Source organism: Malurus melanocephalus, unplaced genomic scaffold (assembly GCF_030028575.1).
Source record: "Malurus melanocephalus ecotype Western Australia unplaced genomic scaffold, MMel_1.1 scaffold_147, whole genome shotgun sequence".
NCBI classification, from domain to species: Eukaryota; Metazoa; Chordata; class Aves; order Passeriformes; family Maluridae; genus Malurus; species Malurus melanocephalus.
The window spans coordinates 1,339,370-1,350,788 of record NW_026623379.1 but is presented as its reverse complement, the minus strand read 5'-3'; the positions used below and the strand labels follow the sequence as shown (position 1 = coordinate 1,350,788).

The 11,419-nt window shown below is 43.7% G+C and overlaps 1 protein-coding gene across 1 annotated transcript in view; it reads right to left on the bottom strand.

Moving 5' to 3' along the window:
- Positions 1 to 6,694, bottom strand: part of LRP5 (LDL receptor related protein 5) — a 116,152-nt gene extending 109,458 nt beyond the window's left edge. Inside the window, exon 1 of the mRNA XM_057371495.1 lies at positions 6,518 to 6,694. Within this exon, the coding sequence (XP_057227478.1) occupies positions 6,518 to 6,611 (94 nt within the window). The 5' untranslated portion in view covers positions 6,612 to 6,694. The remainder of the gene's footprint in view (positions 1 to 6,517) is intronic.
- Between the last annotated feature and the right edge of the window lie 4,725 nt (positions 6,695 to 11,419).

Below are 11,419 nucleotides of genomic sequence, written 5' to 3'. Positions count from 1 at the left end.
AAAAAAAAAACCCAAAAAAAACCAACCCCAAGCAAAACCAAACCACACCATTTAATTACATTTCTTGTCTCCTATAGATTTTTTTTCCGTCTTAAGGGAAGAGTAAAGCTTGGACCATTTCAATCTGAAGGAAAAGAAAATAATGTGTTCCTGCAAAATTAACAAAAAATAGTACAAAGACTGAACAAAACACCGTGAAACTGGAATCACAATTTCTACGAAGGCATGTTGAAGTTATTGACAAGGACATAAGTGCATTACTGCTGTTAGGCGTAATCTGTGCCTARTTCAAACCCTGAAGTGAATGGCTTAAGCCATAAGTACATACTAAATTCCATAATAGTTCTCAAATGACGYACCAACAACCCATAGATTATAGCAGCACTGTACACTTTCATCATCTCARTCTTCTCAGATTCTCTACTCCTTTTCCTTTTGATTTTGTTAAAACCAGCACTGAATGGCAGAAAAGGAAAAGAACATCTGCAAAATCCCATTATAGTACCACTATTTGACTCCCAAATCCCAAAGCCAAGAAATTCACTAAGCAGGTTCATTCAATCTGCTGCTACTCCTCACCTGCCCAGAGGTTCAGAAACACAAAGCAGACAACATTTGCTCACACTCTCTGGCCTTGTTTTACTCTTAAAAACACTGCAGAAAGAAGAGGTCAAGCTTCTGTCTCCTACCTCCAGCCTAATTCTTGAATGCTGAGGATCAAGAATCCTCCAGGGCTAATTTATCGTCTCAGCAATCATGCGTAACAAGCCACTTGTAAAAAACCTGTATTAATAAATGTATAATGAATCGCATTTAATRCATCGACATGGTGAAATAAACTAAATATACGATCACGGCAACTAAGGAAAGGGCAACAGAGAACCTCTGGGATCAGCATCACAAAATGTTATCGAATTCTGAGCCACATGAAAAGATGTCAAGATAGGTAACCCAGTCATTCATCTCCCTCTCAAACAAAACTCAAGCAAACAGAGTTCCTGTAAGGACAGAACCACCAAATTAAAAGGACTACACTTTCACAGAACACCCTATGCCCTTTAACAAGAACCCATGAGAAAAAAACGAAAACCAAGACCTTTGTGTAACCAAATAAAAAACAGAAATACAATTTCCATCATTCTATTTTGCATAGTAGAGGGAGAGTTACACCCTAACAACCTTACACCTGCATTTCTCCAGTCTAGGTCAGGAACAGCACACTTGATTTATTGAACARTTACCTGGTTTACATTTATAGTCTCAACAGGAAGGCCAGAGTTCAAAAATTCTGCCACACACAACTTTTGTTACCACTTAAAGTAAGTGAACTTTAACTGGGGAAGCTCAATTTCCTTATGCATAACAGATAAAGAATAGATGCCATCCTTGCAGAACACTCAGAATCAGCTAAAATTCATGCAGCACTTCAGAAAGCAAGAGTGCCAAACAGAATTCAACAATTATTTTATTAACCAGGCACATTGTTAAACACACATGCCAACATCTGAGCTTCTCCAGACCACTGACAATCTCACCAGGAACTTACTACTGCTTCTGCTGTCAGTGCTGTTTACTGCAATAGCAATAAGCCCTCGTACTGTGAAACGAAGACAATTCTGTAGCTGATTTATAGTCAAATCTCTTTTCCCAGTAGGCTGTTTCCATTAAGTTAATCTAAAACACCACAAACTATTTATTGGTTTAAAAGCAGTTTCAATTGCTTTAACACTTTTATCATCCAGAGCAAACACACCAATTTAAATCAAGCATGTGTCAATTTAMTGGCATCCTTGCAAAAACTGCCCACGGATTTAACATCAATACAAAATGACACCTTTACATCTGTCTGTGCTGGCAGGCAAAATGTAAGTCAAGGAAGAATAAAGAAAAGAACAGCTAAATTAAAAATCCTGTTTATTACACAGGCCCTCAACACCCTTGCCAACTCATCACCTATTCCTCACATTCTTTGGAGCTTTGCAGCAGAATTGTGTGGTTTAACAGATATTTTMAATCTTTAGTAAACAGAAACCCCAAAGATGAGACACTGCTAAGTTCCACATTSCAATTTTTCCAAGGGAGAAGAAACCAGAAGAATTGTTGGCCCATAAGCTCCTAACAAACAACTGTACTGAACAATACTTTGTGGGACATAGTTCCCATGTTCTTTCCTGCTCTCACCRCAACTGTTTCGTCACACAAAATCTCAAGAATTGCTAAAAATATCCTTTGACTCGAARCTTTTCCATRGCCTAACTTAGCGGCAGTAGGACTYTCCAGAAGTAYTTTTTYCCAGTTTAGGAGTCCCAGACGTGAGCTTTCAGGAGATGGCACATCTTTGCCTTCTTCAGAAAGTCCCCGGGGTCCAAACAGCACATGGGTYTGCCAAGCCAGCATCCCTAGCCATCATCTTGATTACCTGCTCCTGCCCTAAGTGAACTTGCAATGTTGTTACATACATCCTGTCAGAAAGAAGAACAAGAAAAAGAGAAGAACCCACATGCCCCAAAATCCACATAATCCACTGTTCTGCACTGCACATAGTAGAGCTGCATCATTGCTGACCTATGCCACAAACCTGGGGTAATGCTTGTTCTACTGTCATTCTTCCCCTGAAGCTCAGGTTGGTGCCTATTTGAGTTCTCCACAGAGAAACAGTGGAGAATGGATGTAATTTCTCAGCGGAAAATAACATCCATTTCTTTCAACTGTTCTCAGGGCTGCTTTTTTTTTTCAGCCACATCAAATCCAAAGAGAAATTCAGAACTCACAAAAGTTAAACRTTTTGATTGTTTAGCAGCCCTTGGGTTGAACACATAAGGACAAAGTAAGAGCATTTCCTAGAAAGAAGGTATTGGAGATAACTTTATTCCTCTTCATTCTAAGAAGAAATTTAAACCCGGTTATCGTCCTCAGTCTCAAGACGGCAGGCTGCTTTCATACAATACAGTAAGTTCACAACAAATACTGATTTAACATGAAACTAAACCTTGTCATTATAGCTGTTTCTAAGCACCATCAATGGAAATTTGCCAAGTGAAATTTATKTCTGCTTTGCCAAAGAGAGACAATTGCTTTGAACTGTACACTGCTGGTTAATTTCTAACTAGAAGCAGAGTTACAGCAGACACTCTTACATAGTAAGGCAGGTGTGCCTATATTCCAGGAGAGGTTTCGTAACCTTTATTTCTGGTTACGCTGCCTAACACTAAATGATAACACGTTCCCAGAAACAACCTGTCTGTTTGCTAAAGAGCTACCTGGGCTCGCCTTATTCGAGAAACACAAAGGACTGAGAAAACTTACAGCTGGGACAAAACCCATGGCCTATTTTACTAACAATTACATTGTAAACAACTCAAAATAAATTCTTAAATTAAAGAGGTAAGAGGCAATAGTGGAATTTATTCTGGGGTATCAATGAAATACATTCACCTTCTTCTAAAGTACTGACTATRTGATGCTGATCTATGTATTTCAGACATCTATAGTATGAATGATTTTAAAGCATCTCCGGGTGCTTTAAAATAAATTTAAATAATTTAATATGAAATAATAAAAAATTCACATACCATACGAAAAAGACAGTTAAACCCATTTAACTTTCCCTGGAGAGGTAAGACTCAGTGTTTTGAAACTATCAACTTAAACTTCAGAGTCARTCTGAACTTTCAGTATTTCCTCACTATTTCAACAGGATTTATGACCATAATTTGTGTCAGACCTTCACATCATGTTAGTAGTAGTTACTAGGAAAACAGCCCCCTAAATCAATGACAKACTGACTGAAATGGCACTGAAATGCATTTGAGGACTCCTACACAGCACATTTCCCTGTCATAAAATTAGTACGTGATTTTTCCTGCTACATTCTACATTTAAYCACAGCAACAGGTTTCACTAGCTTAGGTTATATCAGAAAAACAGTATAGATTAAWAGTCATTTTAGGGTTGTGCTCAAATGTATATTTTATTTCATGCTGCGTCCCTAGTTTCAAAGACTTGCAACCATCACATGTCCCTGTGTCACACTCCTCTGTTCATCTTTCTATATCATGTGTTGGTTGGAATCAGGTAAACAGTTGTTCCATTAAAGAAAACTAAGATATAATCTCACTAGTTGGGGAAACATTCAAGTGAGTGACAAGACATAATTAAGCAAGTACTTGCGAGTTTAAGTAAAAGTAATTCTTGCTTGAGAYGGCTCTTAAGAATTTTTTCAACTTACTTCAATGTTTTAAGGGCCCCACATGAAATACCCATTGTGCAATATTAAGAATCCAGAACTTAAAATATTTTCATGAAAATGAGAAAACATTAAATGCTTGGCACGAGCGAGAGATTCCCCCCTTGAAGGAAGCATCAAATGCAACAGTCATTTTGCCTTATCGCAGAGAAATGAGAGTCAAGTATCTGAAAGAAGTTTATCAATATTGCAAGCCACGTAAATAAAACCACTCCTGACACCACCACATATAGAGCTAGAACTCAGCTCTACAGCGAAATTATTTCACAGCCAAAGTATTCAAGATCTATTACAACATGCCAAACTTCAGAGAAGTTTTAGCACTGCAGAAGCTCCAGCAGATCCCCAGACATGCAGAGATGCATTTACATATTTGTAAGATAAGCACATCAAAATACTTTTAATAGCTAAAAGTCAGGCATCTCCTTACAGAGCAGGGATTCTCAGAAAGGGAACTAAATCCATGGAGAGCCTCTCATAGTACCTCCATGCTCCTTCTAAAAGAACAGATGAACTGTCCTTAAAAGTACCATCCAGACCAACACAACAAAACCTCCCTAAGTAAGCAGAACAAAGACAATGTCATTAAAATCTATAATCAAGACTCCTTAACTAACTACTAAAAACGGTACATTTGTAGCAGAGCTCTTCTATGCACGTTAAGGAAGGTGACTATTCATACCAAACACACACTATATGAAAAGAATCACTGTCTCTAAAATGATGTGAATGAAAACCAAACCCCAAATCGGAACTTAGTCCTTAGTTTTATCATGAACTCTTATTTTCCTAAGAATTCCAAATGCAAAGTTATCCCTTTTTAAAAATATCCCTTTCTGTTAGAGCCTGTTTAGTACATGTAAAGAAATCCTTTACAGAGCCTTCATTTAGGATTCCCAAAAGTTGACTTTCCCCCGCTCTCATCCCCCCCAGCTACATGTGCTTCATTCTGTCATGTAGAAATCTTTACAGAAATGCAAGTGTTCAGAAAGGAACAAACCACACTTCAAGTTTTCAGAAACATTTCTGAAAGATTGAGGCAATGTGTATGGAGAGAGTGGACCCTGAGAAATGAAGRATATCTCTTTTATATAATCCGGGCAGAATAAGCAATATATAATACACACACAGAGCTCCAACTAAAAATATAGAATGATGATGCCAGCAGAAAATGGTCGGTTCTCTTGCTCTAAATGACAGTTCTAATAATTACAGGAGGTTTGAAAAGGTGGGTGGCCTAATAAAAAGAGGCCCTGAGGTGATGCTCTGACAGCCTTGGCCACACTGCMGAGCTTTCTAAACTACTTAGGAAATCGCAACAACTAGGCTGGCGCTTGCTCAACACCGGGGTGATGTATTCAGGCAGACCTCATGCAGGAGCAAAAAACCAGAAGTCTCACACGCAGCCCGAACTCCCCGTCTAGGGCGAGACAAAGTCGGGAGCGAAGCCGCACGCAGGAGAAACGGAGGAGGAGCGGACACCGGCCCGCTCCCCACGGATGCTGCAGACAGAGCACCGCCTCCGTTTATTTGCGGTTTAAAAGGATTAGCACACTCACTTAAAAACGAGATAGCCAAGGGAAAGCGGAGGGCAGGCTCCGCGCCCGGGACGGGGCAGCCGGGCTGCAGCTCCGGCCGGACCCCCGCCCGCCGCCTCCCGCCGCAGCGCCACCCGCGCCGCCCGCCTGCAGCCGCACACCGGAGCCGGGGCGAGGGGAAAACACAGGGCACACACACCAAACTCGCCTTCCCCCCGCCCCCTCCCCGGCCCGGCCAAGAGTTTGAGCGACACCCGACACCGACCCCTCCAAACTCCACAGAAATCCCTGCCCGGGACCGCGGAAGAACGGGAGTGGGGGCGAGGGGGGGGCGGGCGACTTTTGTCTCTTTTTTGCAACTGTGCGCGTTTACCTGAGCCACCCCCGGGAGAAAACAGCCTCGCCCCCTCAGCCTCGTCCCCCCAGCGGGATATGTCCCGAGGGAACGGGGAGGAGAGGCCTCCTTTTCCTGCGCACCCTTTTTGCAGGGAAGAGGGGCGAGGAGCAATAGTTTTGGGGGRGAAGCGGCGCAGGCAGCCGCCCGTCCTCCTCCCGCCCCGTCTCGTCCATGTGCGCGTCCTCTCCCTCCGCGGGAGCCTGGCCCCGCGCCTGCCCCTCCCCGCCGCACTCCCGGCGGAGCGCGGGGGAAAGTTTGCCCAAGTCCGACAACAAAAGGGACAGCGGCGCTCGCCTCCCCGTCGGCCCGGGCCYCGCGACGCCCCGGTTTGCTTACCCCCGGCCGAGCCCGGCTCGCAGCGCAGCACCGAGGCGGCGAGGAGCCGCAGCAGCAGCAGCAGCGGGAGCGGCGGGGCCGCCGCCGCCTCCATGTTGTGCGGCCGCAGCAGCTGCCGGAGCGCACGGAGCGTCTCAGGCAGGCTCCATGCTCGGGGCGCTGCGCTCGGCGAGGAGGGAGGCGGGGAAGGGGGGAGGCGCTGGAGCCGACCCGACCCTCCTCCTCCACCTCCTCCTCCTCCTCAGGCCGCCGCCAGGGAGGGGGCTGGGATGGAGGATGCCGGCTCGCACCGCATCCCGGCAGCGGGCGGGGGCGCCCCGTCCCGCCGCGCCGCGTCCCACGCGTGGGAACACCTGGCTGCGCGGGGAGGAGGTGGTGTTCCAGGGCTTTCTTCTTTATCTTTTTAACTCGTTCTTTCTGGAGCAAGCACTCCAGAACCAGCTGGGAAGGCTGGAGAAAGTGGCTCGCTGCGTGTTCAAAAAGCAACCTTTCGCTGGTGGATTTGGAAGTTAAGAGCGGGGGCGCCTGCCCCTTGTGCTGTCTCCAGGAAAAAGGGTGGTTGTTTTCTTCCCGAGTGGAGGTTCGCTTTTGCGTTTCTCCTCCCGCCAAAACAAACATTTTATAAACTCACTTTTCTACGAAATACTAGTTTTCAAAGAAAAATGTATTCAACAACTGTCTTTTGTTGCCTTTCCGTCCTCCCTGTTAAACATACCACCTGCTCCTATAAACACCTTACCGCCAGGACAGAGGCAGAAAGTGCCCTGTGACAYGGGGCTTGTGCAGCGCCCGGCTCAMWCTGAAACATCCTGCACCTTTCACAGGCCAGACACTGCCCCCGCCTCCCTCACAGCTATAAAACCAAACGGTATAAGTCATGAATTTTCATTCTAGTCTCCATTGTCCCTTGTGCTGACACTGATTTGACAATAAGAAAAAGGATTGCTAGATGGCCTAGTATAGAGGTGAAATCACAAGGGGCCTGGCATCCCCTTAAACAAATTTTGCAATTTTCAGAGTAAAAGCCCTAAATCACAAGCGATTGCTTAAAAATGGATGCTACATTTAATAGTTTGATTACATTTCAGAGACGAGTGAGTTCCAGGTTCCCCCGTTGCCATGTACTGATTTATCTGCCTTGCTGTAGGTGCCACAACAGCAGCAGAGATTTCCTCTTCATGCCCCACGGGCCCCTGCCCAACTCAAATACCTGCATCAAATATTCAAGAATTGTTTTAGGTCCTGATGGTGACTCCATTGCAGATGTCCCCAGCAAGAGAAAAGGCCAAGTGTTTTGGTTTGTTTGTAAAGTCTACAATATTCAGTTTAGCTCAGAAAGTTTAAAAATTCAAGGAGTTATAAAAGGCTTATACTGCTGACATTTAAGATCTCCTAAAAAGGAAATAGGAAAGGCTTTCTTCTCTCTCTTGCTTCTGGTTTAACATACAGAGAATATGTATTTTAAAGATTTTAGGTTCATTTTAGGCAGCATTTAAAACCTAGAAAAATCTCAACTTCCTTGAAGGCAGGAAAAGCAGAAGTTGATCTTTCTTGATAGATCTGTAATAAAGTGGAACCCAAATCTAGGCTGCTGTAAATAATTAATGGAAAAACTTTGTGTGAACACCAACTGAATAAGGGTTTTGTTTTGCATCTGCTTAAAGAAATTGCCCAWCGCCAGACAAATAACTGGAAGAAAGATTTCTTTGTTGAAGACAGTGATTATACTTTACTTCTGATGGGTCTGACCTCCTTCATCGTGGAAATTACCCAGCAGTCCTGGCATCRCAGTGACTGGGGTTAATTAAAGCTAGAGGCAGAGAAAGAGCACATGAAGCAGCTGTACTCGCTGCAGGCAGTGGGGGACAGCGGTGTCCCTATCCCATCCCAAACCCCATCAGCTTGGGGGCCATGTACAAAACTGGTTTGTGTGCCTGCAGGGAGACCCAGGCTGTCCTGTGATGGCCTCAGTGGCACCAGGGCAATTGGGTTCCCTGCCCTTCCTGCCCCTTGCCCTAGCAAGACCAGGGGGCAGCTGCTGAGGTGATTTACCAAGGCTCCAATGCCAGTGCCAAGCCATGGCTGCTGGAGGGGAGCAGTGGCTTCTCTTTTGGCTTGTTGCTGCTGCCAGCACTTGGTGACTCGGGTCCTAATGTCCCACACTAGGATGCAATGTGCCTGCTGCTATCTCTGCTCCATCCAAGAGTTGCCTATCCCCCTATCTGACCCTGTCAAACTTCCTGGGCAAGTTAGGATTGGCAGMAGAAGGCAGAGACAGCAGCATTTGAGCAATTAGCAGCTGGGCTAATAGACGGACTCCCAATCTAGAACAGAATGGGGAGAGAGATCAGGCCATGGCGGCAGGCAGTGAGGGGAGAGAATCTTACCAGAACACATCTTTGGGGCTTTGAYCATCACACCTCTGCTAACAAAACCCTAAGGGCACTCATCTAAAGTGATGGCAAATGCAGCAGCAGCCAGGAACAYTTTCTCCAACACAGAAGATGCCATCTTAAACTCTGTTAATGTGTTGTAAAGGGGAGTMTGGAGCAAGTTAAAGTTGTGCAAATCTGAAGTCATGAGCAGAGAAAGCTGCCTTCCACCTATTTTCCAGCCCTGCAGAAATTCCTCCAGCAAGACCAGGGAAGGCAAAGCTGTGACATTCCTGAAATGTCTGATGTACACATTTTTGCAAGAAAGTAAAACAGAAGTAAAACAAACAAACAAAAAACACTTAGCAGGATAGCAAAAGCATAGTTTTATCCTTCCTTTTAATTGGAGAAAGAAGGATCTCTTTCCATACTGCTGCATCTCACAGTGCCCAGCTGAGACTGCAAAAAAAAAAAAAAAAAAAAAAAAAAAAAAGAAGAAAGAAGGAAATATTTCAATACTGATGCATCTCACAGTGCCAAAAAAAAAAAAAAAAAAAAAAAAAAAAAAAAAAAAAAAAAAAAAAAAAAAAGCCAATACTCCATTTCATCTAGTATTTCTTAGTAATTCTGGGCAAGTTACAGACTTACATTTCCTCTGAGCAGAGGGAATAATTTTCCTAACTTTCATAATTTCTCTTCATAGTTTGATGGAAACTGCAGCAAGTTTGGAGCCTGATTGTAGAAAGGAGGAAAGGGAGGAAATCCAGAGTGGGAAACCAGCCCTCCTCCTGCCAAGGTGTAAAAGCAGGTCMGTTCCTGCATTCTTCCACTGTCATCCCTGATACGGAAAGGAGGGACACGCAGAGATGTAGGCGGGAAAACAAAGAGCTGTGTCTGAGCACCCGGAGATGTCCTCCGGGATAATGCAGCCATCCCACCACAGCTGGGAAACTTGGTTTGACTGAAATGCTCCAGATGTTTCTACATGTTTAYTCCTCCTGGATTTCTCCTTCCTACCCCGGTTTACAGTATCCTCTCCCAGCTGCCAGAGCTGTCTGAGCTCCTGTGGAGCTAACATTTAATGACAACTGCAGAAGCCCCTGAAGTGAATTTACTGTTTTACAGCTGACACCCAGGTTTATTTCACGGTCAATATCAGCACCAAGGCACGCATCTTTATTCCTCTGGGGCAGCAAGTTTAGTCAAGATGAAGTCACTCGATCCGGAAAGACTGAGGCTGCTCTTCAGTGCTTTGCAAAGGAAAGGTAAAGTGATCAGTAAGAACAAAAACACCATCAAAATACTTTCCTTCTTTACTTCTAAGGCCATGTGACAAAATAATTTTCCTTTACCTATGTCTCAAATACATTTCTTCAGCCTTTCACTCCCAGCTTTCAGTGGTCTCAACCTAATAATGTGTAGAGACCTCTATTCTTTATCACCCTGTATCAGAAGAGAAAGTTTACAATGATCTAGGACAAGTCAGAAATTATAGGGGAAAGTATTATCTGGATACAGATTCCTTCATTTCCTCAAAAAAAYAGACACACTAAGAAAAACTCCTTCAGCCACAGTTAAGATTACCCCTCCTGAGCAGAAATCTGAAGTAGTCTTGATAAGGAGTGGGTTTGGTTCGGAGGCTGCATGGGGCATTTAGGTTTTGCTTTGAAAAAGGTAGGTTTTTAGGTGTCAAATAATAATTAACATTTAAACCTCAATCACTGCACCACCACTCATTCAGCTGTCTAAAGGGTGGGAAAGTGTCACCATCACTACCTTCTTATCCATAAAGAAAATGACAGTAAGAAAACCAATACCATTGTTTATATCATGATGTTTCCCTGGCATTGCACAAGTATAATACCTACCCTAATTTTTTCAAACTAATTATTCCCCAAAACATCTCAGCAACCCWGCTTAGTGTGGCAGTTTTCTTCTGCTTCTTCCCCAGATCAACTCTAACATGGATTGAACAGTTAAAGCACCAGTTTGCCATGCAGACAGAGATTAAAATCAATGATCTTTCAGCCTGTGGTTTGTAATGTCCTTTTAAGGCAGTCCTAAAAGAAACAATGAAAAGGAAGTCAAACTCTAGTGCATTTAAAATTTCTATGCAGAACTCTTTGTGCTTATTGGGAAATCTTTAGGGATTGAAAAAGCTTGCCAATCTTAGGATGCTCTGTGAAARGTTAAATATCAAAGAAAACCATTCTTTTCAGAGCTTAGGCAGCCATGTGAAAGAGCACAGGAGCATTATAGGTATAACTGGAGAGAATTATACATGTGATTATCTTACATTACACATAGACTTGAGAATTTTCCTGCATGGAGAGGGCTCCACACCTGAAGTTGCAACCCCGGCATTTCCAGTGCAGTGACTCCTGCACTGTGAGATCAATTATGGCAGTCACAAACAGGACTGGGAGATCACAAAAAAAAAAAAAAAAAATAAAAAAAAGGTTTTTTCAAATAGTTACGGCATATTTTAAGGGATGATAAGTGCTGCAAGTAACGTGGGTGGGACCACAGA